Raw genomic sequence first — 27,338 nt, forward strand, 5'->3', positions numbered from 1 at the left:
TAAAACCAGCCTTTGGAGCATAGGGATCACAGTTCCTGTACTGAATACAATTAGGAATGCAGCAGGCTAGACTGTTACTGTTCATCTTGGAGGTAAATGCTTTTCATCCAGCCTACACAATGTTATACCAGAATTCGAGATTCAAAATGCAGACGTGATAGCTGTAGTAGGTGCCACTGTGGTTTGGTATTTCAGGGCATTTCTTAACTTTACTTTGCAGTCTTGGTACTTCTGTCTGCTTTATGTCTCTGAGCCTCAACTCTAGTCATTCTAATTTCACCCAGAACAAGAATGCTGTATGATGTCTGGCACTGCAAGTCCCTATATCCCATGGTTCTGACTGTTCTGTGTCCTGTGTGTTTTGCAGGTGGTTTGAGGGGAGCCTCCATCGTGGATTCTCTGGACACGCTGTATATAATGGGATTAATGGATGAATACAATGACGCAAAGGAGTGGGTGGAGACCAGCCTGGACCTGAACTCGGTAAGATCAAACTCACTCATTTGATATTATCTCTGCCATTCAAGTTGGAGGACCAGTCGTCTACCACAAACACTCTCAGTAGGGGTCTTAGTGCTTCGAATGATTTTAGGCCTTTTCAATCCCTCGATTTTATTGGATAGTTACTCTGCCATTTATGTTGGAGTACCAATCAACTACCCCAACACTAGAAGTAGGCTGTCTGACTTGGCCCGTGTTAGGTTGCCATACACTTAATAAAGTTCTCACCAGTGGTCTTACTGTGCAGGTTGATTTTAAGTCGATTGTCCCACAACGGACCCAAAGTCCTGTCCAGGGAGTGGGACAGTTTGCCAGAGCTATAAAGGACATTCCAGATGGAATAAAGGATGTCTTGTGTGGCCAACCCTGAACCACTGATCCATTCTAACCACGCTTTCTTACTGTGCCATGGGATTATTTTAACTCTCCCAGAACTCTGTGTGCTGTGGGATTGGATGAATAAAAGAGGGACAGACTAAGAGAGAATGTATGTGGAAGCATAGAGAGAGAGAGAGAGAGAGAGAGAGAGAGGAGCAAGAGAGAGGAGGTCATGGCCTCCCCATTGTGTAATTCCATGATAATAGACTTCTTCTCGGGGTCGGGAACAGAGAGGTCTGCCAGTTTGGACATTATGTGGAAAGTGAGTGAGTGAGAGTGATGGTGCCAGCCAGCAAGGTAAGCGCCGCCAGGCTTTGTGTGCCCTGTTGCAAACGGACTAGTTTATAGGCCCTCCGTTCCACTCTGTTTCCACACTTTGTGTAAGTCCCCCATTGGGATAGTTAATTTTGTCCAAAGGCTATTTGGTTTAGTCACTAATCAAATATCGCCTCTCTGACATCTACTGGCTAAGAGATGTCTTTAATGTGTTACGGTGATACATTGTCTGAGGTCAGCATTTTCTATTGTTTTCTATTATTTTCTATTATTCATTGATCTGGCTATTCCCTATAATACTTCGGCTTTGTCCCTCTTTGGGAATTATACTGAAATCTACTCGAACCTCCTGAGTGACTTGTTTGATGTGCTCTTAATAGTTGCTGTGAATTTAGATGAGCTAGGCTTAGATGAGCTAGGCTTAGATGAGCTAGGCTTAGATGAGCTAGGCTTAGATAGATGTTGACATGCAAAAGATGGTACACATGCATTATCATGTGTACAATTTTTGTACAGAACATTGACACAATTTTAGACACACAAAGCAAGCCATATCTCGCTCCTTTCTCACTCTCCCTTTATTCCTCTGTTGTTCTTTCACTCACACATGTGCTCACACACCCAGCTTTTCAGTCTCTCCCTCGCAGTTGGGCAGTATGAAGATGAGTAGCTCCTGGTCTTGGCAGAGAGAGCCAGGGCAAGAGACACTCAGTAATGGCAGCCCATGACAAACAACAACCTCGTCAGCATCATGAAGACACCCAGGGAGGATTTACACTCCCAGCCACTCTTTGTCACTGGGCTAGCGAGGTCAATCTGTCACCATTCACTTCTCCAACTCCTCTGATCAGTTGTCCCTGAGGGTCTCCTCGTCTGAGTGGATGGATATCTTTCCTGTGATGGACGCCAGGCCACTAGGTCAAAGTCACCATACTTTGGGAACTGGGTCAGAGATCTAATTGACATATAGGGATTGAGGTTTTGGCTGGGGACCCAAATTTGGCAATGACAATTGAGTAATGTTGTATTGCAGCTGGCTTCTTGGGCAGGCTTCACTTGCAAAATAGGCTCTGTCTCAGTTGTGGTAGTAAAGAAAGTCATTACAGCCATATTAACCTTAACTGCACCAGAACTGTGTCATTTCCGGGAAGCGCATGCTCAGTCCGTGATCCAATGACAGTTCCACCAGCTGATCGTCTTTGTTGCTTGGCAACGCCTCCCATCTCCACTCAAAAGGGGTCCCGTCCCGTATCCAGTCGTCTTGTCTCCTGTTCTCCTCCGGGAAGTAGTCACAAAACTTTCCCTGCAGCTTGACAAGATGCTGTCTTATGTTTTTTTTTCAGTATGTCGCCGTGTGCTTTGTTGATCAGATTATGAATCTCTAAATCAGAATTAGGAAACATGTCAATACTCCCGTTAGAAACATGATTTGCCCAAACGGTAAGCTTCATCTTGAAGGCATCCATTTTGTCCCTCTGTACAAATCGATTGTGCCCCCTCCATTGCATTGCCACATTGAGAGAATTCAGATGATCAAAAATATCCACCAGGTAGGCAACCTGTGTGAGCCATTCCGCACAATCGAAATGTTCGGCCAGAGGTGACTTGTTTTCCGAAGGAAACGCAGCAATCTCCGCTCGGAGCTCATAAAAGCGACCCAACACTTTACCCCTGGAGAGCCAGCGGACCTCTGCACGATAAAGCACCTGCTGGTACTCGCTCCTCATATCCCCACAGAAGGCCTGGAAACACCTGCTGGTACTCGCTCCTCATATCCCCACAGAAGGCCTGGAAACACCTGCTGGTACTCGCTCCTCATATCCCCACAGAAGGCCTGGAAACACCTGCTGGTACTCGCTCCTCATATCCCTACAGAAGGCCTGGAAACACCTGCTGGTACTCGCTCCTCATATCCCCACAGAAGGCCTGGAAACACCTGCTGGTACTCGCTCCTCATATCCCCACAGAAGGCCTGGAAACACCTGCTGGTACTCGCTCCTTATATCCCCACAGAAGGCCTGGAAACACCTGCTGGTACTCGCTCCTCATATCCCCACAGAAGGCCTGGAAACACCTGCTGGTACTCGCTCCTCATATCCCCACAGAAGGCCTGGAAACACCTGCTGGTACTCGCTCCTCATATCCCCACAGAAGGCCTGGAAACACCTGCTGGTACTCGCTCCTCATATCCCCACAGAAGGCCTGGAAACACCTGCTGGTACTCGCTCCTCATATCCCCACAGAAGGCCTGGAAACACCTGCTGGTACGCGCTCCTCATATCCCCACAGAAGGCCTGGAAACACCTGCTGGTACTCGCTCCTCATATCCCCACAGAAGGCCTGGAAACACCTGCTGGTACTCGCTCCTCATATCCCCACAGAAGGCCTGGAAACACCTGCTGGTACTCGCTCCTCATATCCCCACAGAAGGCCTGGAAACACCTGCTTTTCGTGGAACTCTTTTTGATATAGTTGACACACTTGATCACATCCTGAAGAGTGGCGTGGAGCTCAGGCACCATGTCCTTCGCTGCCAATGCCTCCCTGTGTAGGAAGCAGTGGTTCCACGTCGCACTTTGTGCTCTCTCCAGGATCCGCTTTACTACCCCGGAGTGCTTTCCCGTCATGGCAGCTGCCCCATCAGCAGCAGTGGTCACACCGACACACCCATCGCAGGCCAGTCCCACGGAGCCCATGTGCATGTCCATTGTGTTAAAGATAGCCCCTGCAGTGGAGGTGGTGGGCAAATCAGCACTAAAAATGAACTGCTCCTCGAAGTTATTATCCCAGACGTGTCTGACATAGACCATTAGAATCGCATGGTGAGCTACACCTGTAGATTCATCAAGCTGCTGTGCGTAATGGCCATTTGCACTGATGTGCTCTGATGTCTGGCACGTTATGTCCTCAGACATGTCCTGGATTCTCCTCATTGTGTCATTGGATAGGGGTGTGGTTTTAAGTTTGTTGGCGGCTGACTTTCCCAAGATTTCAGTTCACAAATCAATCGCAGCAGGGAGTATGAGATCCTCTGCGCTGGTGTGGGATTTTTGCACTTAGCAATGCGCTGGGCCACAAGGTATGATGCGAAGTGCCCTTTCTTCAATGAATCTTGTGAAGCCTCCAGATTTTGACATTTTACTTTTTTTTTTTAAAGTCAGCTTAAAGTCAGCTGCACATTTTAAAAACTTGTCCATGATTTTACTCTGACAGCTAGCCTACGTGAGTTAAATGACAGCTAACTATCCACATGTGCAACGCCTGCAAAACTCAACTGCGTAGTTAGTCAATCAAGCTAGCTGTCAGAAGATGATCTGTATTATCTGATTGGACGTCTCATATTTAAAATAGTGTTGCAGAATAAAACATGTTATTGGATCTGTGTGTGTGTGTGTGTGTGTGTGTGTGTGTGTGTGTGTGTGTGTGTGTGTGTGTGTGTGTGTGTGTGTGTGTGTGTGTGTGTGTGTGTGTGTGTGTGTGTGTGTGTGTGTGTGTGTGGAAATCTGTCATTTCATTGGATCAGTGGGGGTAAAGTCAGTTGTGTAAAGTCAGCAACAATAAGCGATGCGACGGTATCCATTCAAAATAAAACGTTTCAGTGTGGCGCTTACCTTTCAATATACTGTTTTAATTATTATTATTTGTATTATTGAATATATTTTTTTCAATTCTTGCACAAGTCCCACTTATATCCAGCAACTTCGCACACAGCCGTAGAAGAGGAGTGGAACAACATTCCACAGGTCACAATCAACAGCCTGATCAACTCTATTATGTTGTGCTGCATGAGGCAAATTGGTGGTCACTCCAGATACTGACTGGTTTTCTGATCCACGCCCCTACCTTTTTTTTTTAAAGGTATCTGTGACCAACAGATACATATCTGTATTCCCAGTCATGTGAAATCCATAGATTAGAGCCTACTGAATTTATTTCAATTGACAGATTTCTTCATAAGAACTGTAACTCGGTAAAATCTTTTAAATTGCTGCATGTCGCTTTTGTATTTTTGTTCAGTGTATATGTTTTCAGATTGATCCACTAAAGAGCTTTGTGAGTGATCAGAAGCCATGTTGATTTTCTCCACAAAGTCGAGTGGAGAATAGAAGGCTACACTTAATGCTGTGGGAAATAGAGATGTATGAGAGCAGACTCAAAGTCAAGTGTATTTATCTTTGTGCTGCTGAGTGAATTAATTAAGTCAGTCGAATGTCTCTCTCCTCTGCTGCCGAAACTAAAACAAACTCCCCAAAATCCTGCTGCAAATCCTGACGCGTTCCTATGGAGACGGAATACTCTGATCATACACTTTCCTCCAGTGACTCATCCAATTAGAAAGACGAGCAACTTCAGAATGCCTCCCATCTAATGTTAACTTTGCAAAATTCCACAGGCTGTTTATCTGTTTCAAGCCTGATTTAATAGTTGGAGATGTCAGTGTTGATTAGTGTTTTGGGGTTTGGTGGTCTCTGGCTGCCCGAGATAGGGATTTCGATCCTTCTCTTATAGCCCCGTATTAGTTTTTAAGGGGACGTTTTCTTCGGGTTTCGGGTCCCTTGGTTAGTCTAGCGAATGCTGTGGGTAAAAAGAGGGGATAAATAGTTTTTTCCTCTTGCAGGTCTCCAGTCTCAGTCTCTCATCAGGGTGGCTAATAGAAAGTGATTAATGAACTCTTACCGATTGGCTTCTATCCCCTATTGACAGATCTATCCCCAATTACCCCTCCTTCGAGGCTCTCGCCTTCAATTCTTCTCTATTGCCTTTCTCAGCTCGCCGTTCCTCCATCGTAGTCATTCTAACATCTCTCGGATTCCGTCTCTCAGAGGAAAGGTCTCAGTGAGGTTTGTGATTGTGTTTCAAAGAGAACAGGCCACTGTGATCTATCCAGACAGAGCAGCTGTCTCTTGTGGCTTCAGTGCATCGGTTTTTTTCATCAGCGCATCGTTCTCTCTTAGATATTCTGAGGACAAACTGGGTAACTGCAAGTGATCACAGACAAGCTATATCCTTATCCTCTTTGTGACATTTCAGTATGCGTATTCCTTCGTACGTCAATGGAATAGGCCTATAATCTACACTAATATTTCTAGGCCAATGACAGGTGAGTCTTTCCCTCAAGGTCTACCTAAAATAGGAAAGGTTCCCTACCACCTACAACCTAACCATTATTAGCACGGTAATTAAAGTTGCACTAGAAAACACCAGTGCTCTTAACAAAGACCATCAAGTGACTGGATAATTAGCACATCCAGGCCCTGCAATTCCAGCAAGATGTCTGAATTGAGACTTCAGTGTTAGAGAGTCTCTCATGGGTGTCGTTTTGGAGAGGGCTGAGGGGAAGGAGCTTTGTTTATCTCTTGTGTAGCGTGTCGCTTTTCCCTGCCTGGAGGGAGCGCAGATGCTTGCATGTCAAAGCAAAGTGTATGTAAACAGGCCAGAAGCAAAGGGGCAAAACTGAGAGGCAAGAGAGGGGAGCCTTGCAATGTTCCCGCAGGCTGTTGTTACACTGAAAGGTCAAGAGAGTGATGTGTGATGTGAGAGAACACTTAATGTGCTCCCTGATTTGGCCAAGAGATTCATGTCTAACGGGACCAGGCAAAGCACTTCAGGGACCCATCCTGCTTGGTTGTTTGCACCAAACACACCAGGTTAGATGTGTTACTGTGTTTTTGCTCATGGTTCTTCTACAGTACCAGTGACATTTTGGACACACCTACTCATTCAAGGGTTCTTCTTTATTTTTACTATTTTCTACATTGTAGAATAATAGTGAAAACATCAACACTATAAAATAACACATATGGAATCATGTAGTAATCAAAAAAGTCTCAAAATAGCCACCCTTTGCATTGATGACAGCTTTGCATACTCTTGGCATTCTCTCAACCAGCTTCACCTGTAATGCATTTCCAACAGTCTTGAAGGAGTTCCCACATATGCTGAGCACTTGTTGTCTGCTATTCCTTCACTCTGTGGTCCAACTCATCTCAAACCATCTCAATTTGGTTGAGATTGGGTGACTGTGGAGGCCAGGTCATCTGATGCAGTACTCCATCACTCTCCTTCTTGGTCAAATAGCCCTTACACAGCCTGGAGGTGTGTTGGATCATTGTCCTGTTGAAAAACAAATGATAGTCCCACTATGCACAATCCAGATGGGATGCCGTATCACTGCAGAATGCTGTGATAGCAATGCTGGTTAAGTGTGCCTTGAATTCTAAATAGATCACTGACAGTGTCACCAGCAAAGCACCACCATGCCATCACACCTCCTCCTCCATGCTTCACAGTGGAAACTAAAGTACACATGTGGAGATCATCCATTCACATATTCTGTTGGAACCAAAAATCTCATATTTGGACTCATCAGAACAAAGAACAGATTTTCACCAGTCTAATGTCCATTGCTCCTGTTTCTTGGCCAAAGAAAGTATTTTCTTGTTATTGGTGCTTCAGTATGAGATGACTCAGTTTACCAGTGCACAATGGTTTCTTTGCAGCAATTTGACCATGATGGCCTGATTCGCGGAGTCTTCTCTGAACAGTTGATGTTGAGATGTGTCTGTTTCTTGAACTCTGTGAAGAATTTATTTGGGTTCTGAGGCTGGTAACTCTAATGAGCTTATCCTCTGCAGCAGAGTTAACTCTGGGTATTCCATTCCTGTGGCGGTCCTCATGAGAGCCAGTTTCATCATAACGCTTGGTAGTTTTTGCGACTGTACTTAAAGAAACCTTTTAAAGTTCTTGAAATTTTCCGTATTGACTGACCTTCATGTCTTAAAGTAATGATGCACTGTCGTGTCTCTTTGCTTATTTGAGCTGTTCTTGCTATAATATGGACTTGGTCTTTTACCAAATAGGGCTATCTTCTGTATCCAACCCTACCTTGTCACACCACAACTGATTGGCTCAAAGGCATTAATTAAGAAGGAAAGAAATTCCACAAATTAACTTAACACGGCACACCTGTTATTCGAAATGCATTCCAGGTAACTACCTCATGAAGCTGGTTGAGAGAATGCCAATAGTGGCAAAGGTTGGCTACTTTGAAGAATCTCAAATATATTTTGATTTGTTTAACACTTTGTTGGTTACTACATGATTCCATGTGTGTTATTTCATAGTTTTGATGTCTTCACTATTATTCTACAATGTAGAAAATAGTTTAAAAATAAAGAAACCATTGAATGAGTAGGTGTGTCCAAACATTTGACTGGCACTGTACATGTTTCTCTATTAAGATGGAAAGAGGATATCTATTATGAATTGAAACCCACAGTGCACCCTTCTTACTTGCGCTATATCCTACGGTAGATCCGTAATGTCCTCAGAGGTCAGCTTGCGGTCAAGAGAGGGTTAATAAAATCCAGTCACGCAGAAAAGATGGAAAGAACACGTTATCTGACCAGAAAAGCAGACATTCATGTCTTCAAATGTAGTTGACAAATAGTTTGACCTTTGTTAGCAAATGCAGATGATGGAAGAAGAGTATCTGTTCTATTCGCCCTCAGAGGAATATTGGTACCTCAGGCCAAAACTGTGCTGTAAAGTTGTATAATTGGCCTGAAACTTTAATCTGACAGTAGAGTGACCGTCAGCTGAGAGAGCAGCGATTCACTTTCTCAATCCCCCAGAGATGGGCCTGATTGATCACATACTGATTGATATATTGTCGTGCCCTTATTGAACCCCTATTCACAAAAAAAAAACAATGCCTTAATTGTGAGAAATGACACGTTACTTCAATAAGAATTGCTTCGGTAGGAGATGACTCAGTTTACCAGTGCACATTTGCATAATGCGTTTCTGGCAATCAGTAAGTGCCTAGATATGATAAACAGCTCATATGCAGATTCAATAATGTGTTGCTTATAAAGAAAGATGTGATCATGGTATGCTTTGGTAAACATTTTTTTGCTTTTTATTCTAAACAATGCTGGGTTATAAATCAAAATGTTTTGCATACTGTACCCTACACTTACTCTGCCAGAACATGAATTGTTGCTCCAAAGACAAGTAGGTTGTATTCGTTCATCTGCGACTCCCGGCTGTTCTAAACGGGAAGACCACCCTTGGGTACAAACTTGTTTTTCCTTCCTTGTTTATCAGTTGGTTTAAGTAGGTTGGCGTTTACTATCTGATTTCTGGAAGCTCACTGTGCAAACTTAGTAGACCTTGCAGCTGTCTAGGCTCAAGGAGCAGATCTGGATCAGGCTCTTGTTGTTTACCTCAGTAGGCCTGTTGGCTGACCTGATCTGGCCTCATGTCCACAGTAAATGTGGCTCCACAGGGCTCCAGTCATTAGGGCTACTGAAACCAGAGGGCATGTATCATATGAGGGGCTGCTTGACTGAAGATGCCATGCCCCAGCCATGAGGTCAAGACATCCTGCTGACATCCTATCTCTGCTGGAGGAGAACAATGTGTGGGTGGTTTATTACAGATACTATATACTGTTATCTACTGTAACACCAGTGACGTTTGAATTCCGTCTCTAGCCTTAGCTCTTGACGTGGGTCGGCAGAGATTGGCACTGGCTCAATGCCATTAGGTTGATGATCAGAGATGAATTGTGATGGATGGCAAACAATGTTTTCCTTGTATGCTCTGCACAGATGTGTTTATAGGATTTTCAGATGAACATCAGATTAGAGAATGATAAGACAGAATGGTATTTTGGCCTTTCAGCCAGTATAGTGACAGTGCTCGGGAATCCATTTAGAGATTTGGATGAAAACATTGATCTGATGTACCATTGGCACACACACAGGAACAAAGACGTGTGTCATGCCGTGCGTGTAGGTGGCATGGAAGTCAGGCGCAGGAGAATCAAACTTGGTATAAATGGTGTAGTTTAATAACGTAAAACAAAAACGCCAAAACCAAAGTACATAATAAAATAAAGGTGGGTACACGAACCCGTCGCACACCAATCCATAAATCATGAGCATGACAATAAGCAATCTCTGACAAGGACATGAGGGGAAACAGAGGGTTAAATACACAACATGGAATTAATGGGATTGGAACCAGGTGAGTAGGAAGACAAGACAAAAACCAATGGAAAATGGATCAATGGTGGCTTGAAGACCGGTGACGTCGACCGCCGAGCACCGCCCGAACGAGGAGAGGTATCGACTTCGGCAGAAGTCGTGACAACGTGGAGGAAAAATGGACTGAACAAGGAGGGAGAGATGGAATGAGAGAGAGAGGAGGAGGGTCCCATGAGTTAAATAAAGGATAAATAAATAAATGAGAGACCTGCATTATGAGAGCATTCTCCTTGCCTGTGAACTCCTGGAGACACATGTCTGCTGTCGTGTTCTTGTTTGTGTGTGTATTTGTGTCTGAGTGCCTTTGTGTGTACACTCAAAGAGAACCGCTTTGGGGTGCATTCACCAAACCTTTTTTTCTCAATAACTCCCCCCTCTTCAATGCCTTCTACTCCCCAGACAATGGGCGAGATGGAGGGATTGTGAGTGATAGAGGAGGACGAGGGGCTGTAATTCAAAGTTATCACCCTAGTGACATTCATTTATTATTAGTCAGTCTCTTATTTTGCCATAATGTATTCAGTGAAGATGTGGTACAAGACAGTGTCATGGGTGTGTATGTGTTAGGGAGAGAGAGATGGATGGATGCATTTTGGATAAGATATGGAATAGCCTATCACTATGGGATAGATTGTTTTCTGTACATTCCCTTATGAGTTCAGAAATCTGAACTTTCATAAAGTATGCAGCCAACCATTTCGCCTCTTGTATTTCGAGAATATATTGGCCTATAAGACTTTAATGATTTGTGGTGACGCCTTCTATATTGCCCCCTCTTAAAAAATGCATCACGGAGAGAATGGAACTCTGGTAGCAGAATGATTGTGTTGCATTGAAATCAAAGTACCTGATCTATCACATCTACTCCACCGCTAACAGTCTCGTGGCTGGCAGTAAAAATGGCTGGCAGTATTTACATAAAAGATAAAACACATCTAGAGTAAACAGGAAGGTCGTGAACTCTTGACCTGTGTTGTTTTGATGACTAAAGAAAAGTTCAAAGTGTCCTCCCACCCGTAACAACCCAAGACCTTTTTGATATGTTGTGTTTTTTGTTGTGTCTCAGCTCCAGTTCAAAAATCTGCCCTCCACTGATGCCTATTAGAATAATGCACTACTAGGAACATAGCCTACTAATAATAATGGACCACATACTCTGTTTTGGTCTCCGTTAACTCCGTTGGAGAAGCCTCTCTCAGCAGCCGTCATATAACATTGTTTGCGATAATACAGTAAATGCGCAGATGTGCTTAAATTAAATGACGTTACCTCGTGCTTTGCTCAGACTCTGTCTTTAAACCAAAATCTATCTCAACGTCAACTAACGAATCAGCTGATCAGTAATGTAGCCTGCTAATCAAATCAAATGTATTCATCAAGCCCTTCTTACGTCAGCTGATGTCACAAAGTGCCGTACAGGAACCCCGCCTAAAACCCCAAACGGCAAGCAATGCAGGTGTAGAAGCACGCTGGCTAGGAAAAACTGCATTATGAGAGCGCCGATCTTTGAACGCATGATGATGTCACCACTGTCACAACATGTAAAGGCCCAACATTACTTGCTGTAAGTGTCCCTTTTAGTAGTGAGAAATTAGCGTGAGCGCTCCTTCCCCAGGTCGTGCTGTTTATCATGCTCCAGAGGTTAGCAGTCATTAAAGCTCCGGTGTCTAGGACAGCCTAATTATGGACGTGATGCTAATCAAGCCCATAATTACTGTACATTTTCAAAAACAGCCCTGGATTTACATCCTGTTGGTGACAGGAAAGGAAGGAGTTCTGAGGAACTTCTGTTCACAGCAACGGTATTAGCAGAGTTACAGCTTCCAGGTTGTGGACGAAAGAGTACCTGAGTGACACCACCTATTGGTCCCTTTCATAATCAATCCGTGCTAATTAGTGAAGTTGAGTTAAATCACAGCTCTGTTGGTTTAACACCAACTTTGATTTAGGCGTGATCTACTCCTCTATTTAAATACTGATTTATCTGTTCAGCTTCCCACGAAACTCAATCTATTTGTTTGGTTTCCGAGTGCTGATTTTGCCACAGGTTTGAATCCTAGAGTCTGGACGTGCAGTGTGTTGTGTACCCAATGGCTCTGATAGCCCCGGATTAGGATTAAATCATACCATTAATGTTATATTTGTGCCTGAGCAGTCCATTGCAGGCCTCAATAACAGTCTCATTTGCCCCTCTTGCACACTGAAAGCACAGCGGGATGTGCCAATCAGGCTTATGTCCCAGTCTAATCTTGGCAGAGAGAGTGATCAAAACCAGTGCCATGCTTTGTTGAATGCTCACCAACCGAAAAGCAAGCATCAAACAAAGACAACATTGTACACTGTACACTGAAGCAGAACATTAACAAGGCACAACAGCAATGCACTTCCCCCCCATAGATCATTTGATTTACTAGACTAACTTTTTTCATAACCTCCTTTCAGGCACGTTGGCACAGCTGTGGGATATATATGTATATAGCACCATTTTTGGATGCCAATCTGGTAGCATTTACAACACACACACAGCCCCTAAATCCACATTGGATTACATGTTCTGTTGTGTAGCTTCATTATTGGTCAGCTGCTTTATGAAATAATCAAATTGCCCTCCGGAATGTGCAGTGAGGGACAAAGAGTCAGACCTGTACATGCCCATATAAGACCATTTCCAAGACTAGGGCTGTTGCGGTGAGCGTTTTACACCGGCAGTCATGACCACAGTAAAATCCTATGTGACCGCTAAAGCATGGTAATCTCCTGTTATGCACACTGGACATGCTTTGGTAGTACCCAAGTCGCTAACGACCATCAGATCCTAATGGCCTGGTATTCGGGGCTCTATTGTCCCTCTAACCACTTTGACGTAAATGCAATCGAAAATCACATCATCAAAACAGCATCGTGCTCTTAAAACTCACCTCACTGTGATTGATCAATTTGAAGAAAGAAGTTCAACAACAGGTTGAAACTGAGTGGAAAACATGGTCGTTGTGGATGTTGTTTCAAAGCCTAACACAACAAAACGGACAGTGCTTTCTAAGGTGATGATTAATTCAAAACACAATTATGCATATTATAGATTATACATACACATAGGCCTATTATGAGCCCAAACCCAAACGGAATGGAATTATGGAATTAAAATAATGATTTTTACGTTATACAATATATAGCCTAACCATATTACGCTTGGAAGATAAACGTTTTTAAAAAACGATATCTTTAGTATATAATTGGTCTACCCTAAATTAAGCAAATCCAGAGTTAGTCTACAAATGTGTATTTGATTTTGAATAGCCAAGTAATAGGGCATTTTTTATATTAATAGGCTGACCCATTACCTTTAGCTACAGAATATCTCACCACTGTGCGTTTCCATCTCCTCTCTCCTTCATTCCTTTCTCCAGGTGCAGAGAGAGTGGTTGTCAACAGTTTCATGAAATATGTTTCGCGGTGGAGCATGTTACTATCAATGTTCCCGAACAGATTTAACTTGGTTTCCCAGATTAAGCACTGGGTAGCTGCAGCAACAGGGTTGGGGAGCTCATGGCATACAGAGTTTGTGCTGATTATCACCTGTCACACCGAGAAATAACCAGAGTAGCCTACCCAACGTGAGTGAAACGAACAGCAGGAAAGTGGCCTCCATTCGCTATTCGAGTGAATACGGGCGACATGTATTTTTTAAAATCTTGCCCCTGTTCCTGCCTATTTGATAATGGGCCATTCTACGTCTAAACTAATTCAACATATTAGTAAAGACAATGTTAAATTGAGAATAGTCCGATGGGTGAAAATATGATCACTTCATGGGAAAACGGTGTGTGCAGCCTGAGACGATGTCAAATCGTTAGTAGCCTATAGTCGCATCAAGCATCCCGTATATCTTTTGACTTCTAAGGCATTTTAAGGTTTGTATCATTCACAAGAAAAGTTGCCAAATAACTCTAAATCTAGCATATACCGTAGGTCCTGTTTCAAATAATCACTTTTACGCTCAACATAGCCACTTCAAATGCGTACTCACTTTGGAATGGGGAAAAATATCCTTTCTGTTTTATTCAACTAAATTCAATTATATTCTTCTTGGGATTAAATCATACAAAAGAATGGCACTGGACTTATAAGTATATATTGTCTACTAAATGAACAAGCCTACAGCCTATGGCATGGCACATAGCCAGCTAACATACAGTAGGCCAACTCATATTCTGTTCTTCTGAAATACATTTTCTTCATATCATAATGTTTCTTTAGACCTGACTAAAATAAATCATGGATTTACTGTGAGGGTGTATCTTCAATTGACTTATTAGACTTTTTAAAATGTAGATATTATAAAGGTGTTTATGTTAATTAACGATCAATTACGGTGAAACCGGTAGGCTTTTGCATGACAATAACCGGCTGACAAAATGCAATGACACAGCCCTATCCCAGACTAATCATTTATTTGAATAGTGCAACTCCTTCTATACAGTATGAATAGTACTGGAGGTGGTGGTGCTCTTACAATAGAGAGAGGATCATACGCAGAAATCTGGGTGGCAGTAACAGAGGCAGTTAGAGCTGGCGTGTTAATTCTGACAGCCCTGTGTTGTCTTCTAATTAGACGCACTGCTGAGCAGAGTTAGGCGAGAGAGGCAGGGAATGAAAAACAACAAGCTCGCCTTTATTCCTTCCTTCACCTGATTTTATTTTCCACTCTGCATAGCACTGGAAAAGTGGAGCAATTAAATGTGCACACATTGCTTTTTATTTATTCGCGTGAAAAGCCTTCTGGGGAGACTTTGGATGTATTAGTTTATTGTTTCACCCATGATAATACTGTATGGGTGTGATGCTGAGATTTAATCACATTGTTTTTCAGGTGAAGTGGCTACAGTGGATTTCGCGTTGAGCTTTCCCAAGGCGATCTGCTTTGTTTGGAGCGGAGCCTCAACGTGTGTGGTCATGGACGTAGATGCAAGACCTAATAATTCCCTGTGATGCAAATTAACAATGTTATATTGGGAAATAAATGACTGGAAAACATCTGGCAGAACAAATTGCAAATTAAGCACAACAATGTATTTTAATTAAATGTTTTTGAAACGCTTATATAATATAAATTCGTTATCAATGGACCCAATCAGCATCGAAGCCTCTGGAATAAACCACTCATACTAAATTAACTGTTATGAGACATTTGAAGAGTGATTTACAAGGCTTGTGTTTGTTAGCATGAGTCAGATCAGTTGAACCGTAGTCACCATTACGGTCCCCTCATTGTACTTTATGGCTGTCCTTGCCAAAGTGCCAACATCACTGGTGACAAATTAAAAGTCTGTCCCTAATCACCACCATCTTAGGTCCATTATAGAACGGCCACTCATCTACGGGTTGGCAAGACGACTCCTCTGGGTCACCATGGCAGAGGATTGGCAGTTTGTCTTACAGAATGTCAGTGGTTAAACTGTCTTGAAAGAGACGTGGCCAACTTCTCAGTCGCACATTAGCCCAGCAGTCATTACCTAATAATGACATCGTGCAAGGCTGGAATTTAACAGCTGTGAAGAATGTCGAACTGTAGCACTCATCTCTTGAAAACTTTTTTTTTAAGTACATGACTTTACTTTGTGAGTTTCTCATACAGTGTGTACAAATGTATGGTCGGAAAACGATAGAGTCGCTCCGCATCTTTACTCTGGTTACAGATTGGATGTAATTAACCTCTCCAGCGCCACCCAATTACAGTTTCCTTATCGTGGCTTCTTGAGATAGCAATTTCCTTCTTGAAGGGTCTCCAAGTCAATAAGCACCATCGTCACCTCAACCTTGGGTGAGAATGAGTGTCTGTAATTATGGTGACATACCGCCATCTCATTCACGGACACGTGTTAGTCCTTAACACCTCTTAACTTCATTCCCATAACACATGGAGCAGTGCACTGATAAACTCGGTCTGACTTTGGCGAACAGCAAATCGCTCCAGGAGCTATAATAATAGATTTGACAGAGCACTAATTGCACTCTGAGATGGTGTATTCTGACAGCTTAATCTTAACCCAGTTGCACCATCCTGATAGTTGTGTCGAAGAAGACATAACGGGAGATGGAAAAGTAAAGCCTAGCACCGTTTCGCCACTTTCAAATCCTGGAACTCACAACAAAGAGAATTGGAAAGGCCGCAAACGTGATGAGAAAACGCGAAAAAGAGTTAGGAGTGGAAAGTCATCAGTGAACTAGACGGTGTATATTTTCTAAGGCTGCCAGAGGAGAATCGATAGTCTGCCGCGGTTCTAAACATTAGACATAAGAGTGAGTAAAATGCAGCTAACATTATCGCACGCCTTTGACTCTCTTCCCTGGCTTTATTGAAATGTTCCCTTCTAGAGACTTTATTTAACGTATATAAATGGAGTCTTATAGGGCTATGGATGGGAAGCATTACTAGTTCTAAGATGGGACAAGCCTACTCTCTAGCTAACGGCTACTGTATAACAGTATGCATAACTCCACTGTTTCAATGGGCAACACGTTGGCCATTCATGTGTATCACTTTTATCAATGTGAAGAGATCTTCACATATGGATTTCGTGGTTCTATGGCTCAAGAGCGCAAACATCAAATTCTCGTTCATTATTATTGATCAATTAAAAAATGTAGGTTTATTCATGATTCATTATTGATGATGTTTTTTAACCTCTATATCATCACACGACTGATTGGTTGGTGTTGCCATGCGACTGTTGATAGAAATATGAGTTATTTTGACTAATCATTTATGAGATTGGGCTGTGTCCTTAATGGAGCATTCCACCTCTGATGCAGCGTGATCTCTCTCTTACAGAACGGCGAGGCTTCTCTCTTCGAGGTGAATATCCGTTACGTTGGTGGGCTGCTCTCTGCGTACTACCTGACAGGAGAGGAGGTAAGATTCATTAATGTCTATTATACCCCTCGATTTCAGGAAGAACCGGTCTCTTCCTTTATTGAGATTTGGCCCTGCATTTTGAATGATGAAGGAGTTGTGTGGAAAAGTGTTGCAAAGTCATAAAACACTCACACACACACACACAAACAGAAACAGGAAATCTCATCACATAGTCAGTGTGTAAAACATTTCTCAGCTCACATAACTCCCACATGCCCTTTTCCCGGCATGACCACATTACTGTCACCGACATACAGCGCAAGCACACATCTGCACTGACCCACATGTGACCCTCTGCGTTACCAATCTATGACCAATGTACTATGAACAGAGTGGAGGTCAAGCGTGCTATATAAAATAACATCTGCCCAAGCATGGTACATGACATGATGCTCTAGGCTGTTCAGATGAAGTGGGGACAATCCATGCTGACGCCAAATTAATGGTAAACAAGTCCAATGACATAGGAGCGCTTGAGTCGGCTTAATGGACATTGATTTGGAGGCTGAGTGAGTCAGGGAGAGAAAGCACAACATTTCTCTACTGCAGAATATTCGTGAAATATGAATATACACTAACGGTCAAAAGTTTTAGAACACCTACCTACCCTAAGGGGTTTTTCTTTATTTTTTAAAACTATTTTCTACATTGTAGAATAATAGTGAAGTCATCAACACTATGAAATAACACATATGCAATCATGTAGTAACCAAAAAGTGTTAAACAAATCAAAAATGTATTTTATATTTGAGATTCTTCAAAAAGCCACTCTTTGCACACTCTTGGCATTCTCTCAACCAGCTTCTTGAGGTATTTACCTGGAATGCATTTCAATAAACTGGTGTACCTTGTTAAAAGTTTTTTTTGTGGAATTTCTTTCTTTCTTAATGCGTTTGAGCCAATCAGTTGTGTTGTGACAAGGTAGGGGGGTATACAGAAGATAGCCCTATTTGGTAAAAGACCAAGTCCATATTATGGCAAGAACAGCTCAAATAAGCAAAGAGAAATGACATCATTACTTTAAGATATGAAGGTCAGTAAATAAGGAACATTTCAAGAACTTTGAAGATTTCTTCAAGTGCAGTCGCAAAAAACATCAAGGGCTATGATGAATCTGGCTCTCATGAGGACCACCACAGGAATGGAAGACCAAGAGTTACCTCTGCTGCAGAGGATACGTTCATAAGAGTTAACGGCACCTCAGAAATTGCAGCCCAAATAAATGCTTCACAGAGTTCAAGTAACAGACACTTGTCAACATCAACTGTTCAGAGAAGACTGTGTGAATCAGGTCTTCATGGTCGAATTGCTGCAAAGAAACCACTACTAAAGGAATCCAATAAGAAAAAGAGACTTGCTTGGGCCAAGAAACACAGGCAATTGACATTAGACCGGTGGAAATTTGTCCTTTGGTCTGGAGTCCAAATTGGAGATTGTTGGTTCCAACTGCCATGTCTTTGTGAGATTCGGTGTATTTCCCAAGGTAAAGCATGGAGGAGGAGGTGTTATGGTGTGGGGGTGCTTTGCTGGTGACAATGTATGTGATTTATTTAGAATTCATGGAACACTTAACCAGCATATCTACCACATCATTTTGCAGCGAGACACCATCCCATTTGGTTTGGGCTTAGTGGGACTATCATTTGTTTTTCAACTGGACAATGACCCAACACACCTCCAGGCTGTGTAAGGGCTATTTGACCAAGAAGTAGAGTGATGGAGTACTGCATCAGATGACCTGGCCTCCACAATCCCCTCAACCAAATTAAGATAGTTTGGGATGAGTCAGACCGCAGAGTAAAGGAAAAGCAGCCAACAAGTGCTCAGCACATGTGGAAACTCCTTCAAGACTGTGGGAAAAACATTTCAGGTGATGCTGGTAGAGAGAATGCCAAGAGTGTGCGAAGCTGTCATCAAGGCAAAAGGTGGCTTTTGAAGAATCTCAAATACATTTGGATTTGTTTAACACTTTTTTGATTACTACATGATTCCATATGTGCTATTTCATAGTTTTGATGTCTTCACTATTATTCTACAATGTAGAAAATAGTACAAATAAAAATAAACCCTTGAATGAGTAGGTGTTCTAAAACGTTTGACCAGTAGTGTATGTGGACAAGAACAGTGTGTAAAATCAATATTGTCACATTATATCACCATACAGCCCACATAGCACTAAACTCAGTTTAGATTTTTGATGTGGATGCCTGTTGCTTGAGCTTCAATTCATTCACACACAACTGTCATCATTGTTTATACCCATTGCAATTATTAATGGTTATACTTCTTATAGTAAATTGCTCTTTCAAAGAGCATACAGTGGAAATGTTCATATTAATCAGAAGTTGGTAAACAAATTGCCTAGGAAGCTTTCCTCATAACTTCCCTCATTTCTCTCTCATGTTTGGAGAAGAGGAGGATAGAATCTGATTAGACATTGTGAAATGCACTTTAAATTCTTCTTGTGAAATGCAAATGCAATCAGATGAGTAAAATTGCTATAGGCAGCCCTTACATCCCTTCTCATAGTCTGTCACTCCTAAAGCTGCAATGGGGTTCACACTGGCATTTGTGTTTGTTTTCCGTGACATTTCTCGGTGCTGTAAGTACATATTAGGACATACTGTACAAGGTAACTGCCAATCAGTGGAGGAAGGGGAGGACCATCCTCAGTGATTTTCAGATTTTTGTTTTTACAATTAAAAAGTGATCCTTTTTAGATAACTATACTAAATATAATCACATCACCAAATAATTGATTAAAACATACTATTTTGCAATGAAGGTCTACAGTAGCATAGGATAGCACAATGGTGTAGCCAGAGGATGCTAGCGTCCATCCTCCTCTGGGTATAATAACTTCAATACAAAACCTAGGAGGTTCATGGTTCTCACCCCCTTCCACAGACTTACACAGTAATTATGATAACTTCCAGAGGATGTCCTTTAACCTATCAGAGCTCTTGCAGCAGGAATTGTTATGTTGTCCACCCAATCAAAGAATCAGAGAATGAATCTAGTACTGAAAGCATATGATACAGCTAGCTAGCACTGCAGTGCATAAAATGTGGTGAGTAGTTGACTCAAAAAGAGAGAAAGACAATAGTTGAACAGTTTTTAACAAATTCATATCTTCCAAAATGAAGGATAATTTTTTCAGTTTCACTTACTTAGCTAGCAAATGCAGCAAGCGAGTTTAGCCTACTCAAACACCCTGCTCAAACAGAAGGATGATATGTTAGCTAGCTGGCTATGACTATCCAACACAACACTGGAACTCTTCCAAGTCAAGGTAAGCTTTTGGTATTACTAATGTATTGCCACCGGGGCCCGCCAGTATAACTGCTTACTGACTGTACACTGTAACATCACTGCATGATTGTAGCGTGTTTACTAACATATTAGCTCTATTAGCTATGTTGACTAGGACGTTAGTTTATCTAATATGGTGACAACGATGTAGGCTGCGTGTAGCTGTTATGATATGGTTTGGTTTGGAAAGGTTTTTTCGCTTGGTCACATACAGCTGATGTGTTTTGAATTGACGTCCACAAGTGACAAAGGGAAAAGATGAGAGTTGGAGAGCCCATAGATGCGAGAAGGAATACAACCTGGCTTTTATGAAAGTGAACTGTGTTTACGTGTGATCAGGGGTGTATTCATTCCGCCGATTCTGTTGAAAAAATAATCTTAAAAGGAACAAAATGGGGATAGACATATCTGCATTTTCCCAATAGAAACTCTTGTTTTGCAATTGTTGGACTAATGATTACACCCTATATCAGCTAGATGCAGGCAAGAGGGAGCAAGGCGGTATTGAATGTGTCACTGTCTGTCCATTTGTCACTGTCTGTCACTTCAAAGTTTTCTCTCTGCCTTTTGTGTGCGTACGTTGTAAACTTTTGTTCATAGGCCAGGTTGTAGCAACGTCATGATGGGTATATGTCACGTTCTGACCATAGTTCTGTTATTTTATTCTTTGTTGTAGTATGGTCAGGGCGTGAGTTGGGGTGGGCAGTCTATGTTTGTTTTTCTATGTTGGTTTTTGCGTTCGGCCTAGTATGGTTCTCAATCAGAGGCAGGTGTCGTTAGTTGTCTCTGATTGAGAATCATACTTAGGTAACCTGGGTTTCACTTTTGGTTTGTGGGTGTTTGTTTCCGTGTGAGTGTTTTGGCCACACGGTACTGTTTCGGTTTTGTAAATTCACGTTGTTATTTTCTGTTTAGTGTTCTGAGTTTGAATTAAAAATCATCATGAACACTTACCACTCTGCGCTTTGGTCCGATCCTTACTCCTCCTCTGACGAAGAGGAGGAATTCCCTTAGAGTATAAGGATGTAATATCCTAAACCTATCGCTGTTACATTGAACTGGGTGAATGGAATATGAATGACAGTCATATGCTGTCATCTTTTTTATTTTATTTTAATTTTACCTATTTAACTAGGCAAGTCAGTTAAGAACCAATTCTTATATTCAATGACGGCCTAGGAACAGTGGATTTAACTGCCTTTTTCAGGGGCAGATCGACATATTTTTACTTTGTCAAATCGGTGGATTTTGATCTTGCAACCTTTCGGTTACTAGTCCAACGCTCTAACCACCAGGTTACCTGCCATAATATAAATAAGGCCATGCTCATAAAACTGTTTTTGTCCTCCCTCATCATAAACTGCACTGACCACAACTGCTGCCAATTTAAAGGAAACACCAACATATAGGGTTTTGGGCCACCATGAGCCAGAACAGCTTCTCAGTGCACCTTGGCATAGATTCTACAAGTGCCCGGAACTTTATTGGAGGGATGCGACACCGTTCTTCCACAAGAAATTCTATACTTTTGTTGATTCTATACTTTTCGTTTTGTTGATGGTGGTGCAAAGCACTGTCTCTCAGGCGCCGCTCCAATCTCTCATAAGTATTCAATTGTGTTGAGACCTGGTGACTGAGACCTCCACGGCATATGGTTTACATCATTTTCATGCTCATCAAACCGTTCAGTGGCCACTCGTGCCCTGTGGATGGGGGCATTGTCATCAATAGCCATGATAGCCAAAATAATGGGCAAAAATAAGGGCCTGCCCAGCATTTTTATACACGATGACACGTATTAACTCAGGAAACACACCTGTGTGTACGTACCTGTGTTCAATTGACTTTGTATCCCTCATTAACTCAAATGTTTCCTTTATTTTGGCAGTTACCACATCATACAGTTGAGTGAAGTACAGAAGTGTGTTTTCCCTCTCATTCTTCGTTTGAGGTGGTGTAGTGCTACTGGGTTACGGTGTGCCATCCCATTCCACACTGCCCGGCCCACGACAACGGGTCTGCTGGAGCGAGATTTATCGTCTCCGTCTCCAACCGCCACCCCTCTTCTCCTGTTTTACCCTCCACACATGATGAGAGAGGCAAATTGAGAAGCCACCTTTTCCTGGAACCATTCTCGAGTTAGCAGGGAACGTAAATCACTTTAGACAGTTAACAGGGGGTAATACAGGTGTGTGTGGTGTGTGTGTGTGTGTGTGTGTGTGTGTGTGTGTGTGTGTGTGTGTGTGTGTGTGTGTGTGTGTGTGTGTGTGTGTGTGTGTGTGTGTGTGTGTGTGTGTGTGTGTCAGGGTTTCCGTGAGCTGGTAATAGCCAAAATGAAAAGCCAATAAGTAAAATTGGCGCTGGCATATTTAACATATTCATTGATTGAAATAAGTCGATGTACTGTAGCACGAGAGATGCTGATGCAGCTCAAACAGCTGTTTGTTGCTACTGGAGTTAAATATGTGCTTTAATAAACACAATCATTGCACAACAATTCTAAAGGCAATTGTGTGTAAAAAAAAACAACAACAAAAAACAAACAATGGCCACGATTAAAAAGAGCTACTATTTTTATTTATCAACTGGTAAGTGAAGCGCGCTTCCCATTCACCATTTAAGTGCATAGGCAGCTAGGCAGGGTTCAGCACGTCACACACCACTTTGTAATGAGCTGGAGGCAGTATGCATTTTGAAAACATATACTTCATTGTTTGAAACGTGAACATTTTACTATATATTATGAGGCATATCTTACCTTGCCAAAATCCAACTAAACGTGCAGGCAATTATTTTATAAAGACTTCCATATACTATTGAAACCAGTAGTCGTCGTCTCTCGTGTTTTATTGGTTTTCATATCAACTTTCTTTTCATTGTCCAGCAGCCAAATGCACAATCCTAATCATATTAGCAACCCATGTTAGTTGTTGAATGTTTAGATCCTTCCCTCTTCTTCCTAACGGATATTTTCATCTCTGTCACATGAAACCGCTCACTATGGTGCTTTCCTGCTAATTGCATTATGGAAGGAACATTCCCGCATAGCGGCATTGCTGCACTTATAATTTGAAGAAATAAATGTTTATCAACATTTTATGCTTAATTAACATTCTGATCTGTTGCATGTGCCTTATTGCTTTTTAATAATATAACTCAATCGCTGTTCTCAAAAAAAGACTATTCAAGGCAGCGCGTAGTGGCTTAGAGAAGGCCAAGGCTATGTCAGATTGCCTATATTTCTTCTCCTTTCTTTGCACAGGAAAATGTTGGCCTTTTATAAACACATTTCATGCAATTCTCCTCCACTTTCTATGACTGGAGACATTTGTAGAATCTTTTGAATACGACACAAATTACAGGGTAGCCAACTCTCCTCACACTGACAAAAAGATCAATAAGAATATCCATAAGTTAGGCCTACGAACAGCGGAGACACAAATACAATATGACGTCCATCTAACCTGGAGGAAAAAATTGTGAAAAAACATTGTCACTGCCCTAATGATAAAGACAGTCAATATGTACGCTCACCGGGGATATGGCCAATGTTCTCCGCCAGTGGGCTTAAACTAAAACTTTTTCCACAATTGTATTATTTAAATATTGAGATATGCCTGGCGGTGTCTCTCTGCCTTTAACTGACAGTCTCAACTCAACAATCGTCTATTTGGTATTTGCCGCGCACTCTTCCCAAATTCCAGGCCCTTTACAACTGTAGGCTATGCCATTTAAAAACAATCCACAGAGGCTAATGATCCTCTGTGGCCGAATCATGCTTTCTGGTGTACTAGCCTATGTTGAATGATTTGATTGATTTCTGTATAGATAGGAGTAAGCGAATTAGGCTACATCATTTTGGTGTTCCACCTATGTATTCTAACATCCTCAAATTGCTCGTGGGAATTCGGTAAGAATGACGCGCGTCGTTGCATCCCAGTTGCATGTTCTGTTGAGATGAATTACCACATTTCCGTCGTTCTGAGAACCGCGGGTGGACATCCTAATCAGGTTATTCAACCAATGCATATGGGTCCAGTACATTTCTTATATGTCCAGTACATTTCTTATATATCCAGTACATTAAAATGCTGCCGGTCAAGTCTCCGCTGCCACATTTTCCTGACGGAAACCCTGGTGTGTACATATTATGGGATAGCAGAACCAGTTTCACTGGAGGACATTCGGGCTGCACCCGATGGTAAATTGATGTTGGAGAACAATGATGACTGTGTGTGGGATTGAGATGAGAAGTGCTTAGATTAGGCCAGAGTAACACCTGCCCATTCATAATGCTGGTGGTGTGATTGGGTCTGTTGCTGGCGCAGACAGAGACCCATGGGGGTCCTTGGCTTACAGTTTGACCACTGCCCCCAGGTTAAGTACCTTGCATAAAGGGATCTCTCTGGTCAGTGCTCTAACCGCAATGCTGAATCGTTGTTTTATGGTTTATGCTGTATTCTTCAAGCTCTTGTTTCACTCAGGTTGTTCTGTTAGTATACTGCTGTACACTCTTAGGGTAAAAAAAGGTGCTATCTACAACCTTAAAAGATCCTTCGGCTGTCGCCATAGGAGAAACCTTCGAATTACCCTTTTTTTGTTCCAGGTAGAACCCTTTTGGTTCGAGGTAGAACCATTTTGGGTTCAGTCACCCTTGTGTGAAAATTGCAGTGGGCAGAGTGGAGGACAGACAGACAGGCAGGCAGAAGGAGAGGCAGTGGCAGCCATGAGAGGAAGTGTAGAGGGAAGGACATTCATTTGTTCAGGAGAGAGAGGGTGTGTGTGCGGGAGAGAGAGATGTTATACAGAGAGAGAGAGATGGAAAGAGAGAGCGAGAGGGAGACCGAGAGAGAGAGATGGAAAGGGAGAGAGCGAGAGGGAGACCGAGAGAGAGAGATGGAAAGAGAGAGTGAGAGGGAGACCGAGAGAGAGAGATGGAAAGAGAGAGAGAGAGGGAGACCGAGAGAGAGAGATGGAAAGAGAGAGCGAGAGGGAGACCGAGAGAGAGAGATGGAAAGAGAGAGAGATGGAGAGACGAGAGAGAGAGATGGAAAGAGAGGAGACCAAGAGAAAGAGATGGAAAGAGAGAGCGAGAGGGAGACCGAGAGAGAGAGATGGAAAGAGAGAGAGTGAGAGGGAGACCGAGAGAGAGAGATGGAAAGAGAGAGCGAGAGGGAGACCGAGAGAGAGAGATGGAAAGAGAGAGCGAGAGGGAGACCGAGAGAGAGAGATGGAAAGAGAGAGCGAGAGGGAGACCGAGAGAGAGAGATGGAAAGAGAGAGAGTGAGAGGGAGACCGAGAGAGAGAGATGGAAAGAGAGAGCGAGAGAGAGAGATGGAAAGAGAGAGCGAGAGGGAGCCCGAGAGAGAGAGATGGAAAGAGAGAGTGAGAGGGAGACCGAGAGAGAGAGATGGAAAGAGAGAGTGAGAGGGAGACCGAGAGAGAGAGATGGAAAGAGAGAGCGAGAGGGAGACCGAGAGAGAGAGATGGAAAGGGAGAGAGTGAGAGGACAGAGGGGAAAGAGCATTCAAATACCCCTGAAGTAGACAGGTGCTGCTTAAGAGTCTTCTCCACCTCTCCTGGTTCACTGCCCTAGTGTCAGTTTCTTCCCGTGCCAGTCGGGGCTCCACGTCAGTGGTGTCACAGGAGAATAGGTCCCCCAGCCTCCAGTCCTGTGAGTGTCAATGAATTACCACAATTTCAGAAAGTGTGGGGGACGAAATTCGTCAGTAGCTAAAGCATTATTTAGAATATGTTTTATTTGGGTGACCTACTTTTGCTTCCACGCTGAACACACCATGCTGCACCACGCCGAAGACGCACACCATCACCACAGAGCTGAGAATTCCTCCGTGTTGAATTCGGTTTCTCCCCTCACAGACTGGTGTTTCGCTCTCCCTCTCGTTCTCAGCCATGCTCTTTCTCATTTTCCCTCCCTCTGGTTTTACCCTCTCCACGGTATCTGTCTTACTCCCACTGCTATTTGTCTTCACTCTGCCCATCCACCCATCCACTCCATAGAACATATATCACCTTCCTGGAGCTGACCTGTGTGTGTGTGTGTGAGTGTGTGTGTGAGTGTGAGTGTGAGAGATATAGATATCCTCCAGGGGATTTTTCTTCAGGGAAAATTGGTGGAGGGAATTTAATTAATATCAACCACTGTGGTACAAGGAGTCCTCCTTCTATCCATCAGAATGTGGATACAGGGATCTGTCTACTCAGACCTGTGGTGAGAGCGGAGGATACACACACATGTGAGCTGAGGATAGAGTGAGAGTTTTTACCTCAATCATACCTAGGGCTGGAAAGGGTCATAAACTCATAAACTCATAAACTCAACAGCTCATGGTCCTCCTCGAATCAGGTTTTTTGACCCAATGGAGAAACGTAGTCAGAGAAATGCTGATGAATGTCTTGCTCAAGCTGTGTATGCAACTGGTTCACCTCTGATGCTCACAGGCAATGTGTATTGGAAGAGATTTCTGAATGTTCTTCGCCCAGCATACACGCCTCCAACCAGACATGTTTTATCTACTCATTTGCTGGATGCAGAGTTCAACAGAGTTCAAGTGAAGGTCAAGCAAATCATAGCGAAAGCAGACTGTATTGCAATCATCTCTGATGGGTGGTCGAATGTTCGTGGGCAAGGAACAATTAACTACATCATCACCACCCCTCAATTAGTATTCTACAAGAGCACAGACACAAGGGACAACAGACACACTGGTCTATACATTGCAGATGAGCTTAAGGCAGTCATCAATGACCTTGGACCACAGAAGGTATTTGCGCTGGTGAAAGACAATGCCGCGAACATGAAGGCTGCTTGGTCTAAAGGGGAGGAGTCCTACCCTCACATTACACCCATTGGCTGTGCTGCTCATGCATTGAATCTGCTC

At 42.8% G+C, this 27,338-nt stretch overlaps 1 protein-coding gene across 2 annotated transcripts in view; it reads left to right on the forward strand.

Annotated features, from left to right (window-relative positions):
* Window positions 1-27,338, forward strand: part of LOC112231477 (mannosyl-oligosaccharide 1,2-alpha-mannosidase IA) — a 203,395-nt gene that overhangs the window by 125,813 nt on the left and 50,244 nt on the right. For both annotated transcript variants that reach the window (XM_024398233.2, XM_024398237.2), the window contains exons 3-4: window positions 368-483; window positions 17,041-17,121. In XM_024398233.2, coding sequence (XP_024254001.1) covers window positions 368-483; window positions 17,041-17,121 — 197 coding nt within the window. The remainder of the gene's footprint in view (window positions 1-367; window positions 484-17,040; window positions 17,122-27,338) is intronic.

The sequence above is a fragment of the Oncorhynchus tshawytscha genome, linkage group LG03 (assembly GCF_018296145.1).
Source record: "Oncorhynchus tshawytscha isolate Ot180627B linkage group LG03, Otsh_v2.0, whole genome shotgun sequence".
NCBI lineage: Eukaryota > Metazoa > Chordata > Actinopteri > Salmoniformes > Salmonidae > Oncorhynchus > Oncorhynchus tshawytscha.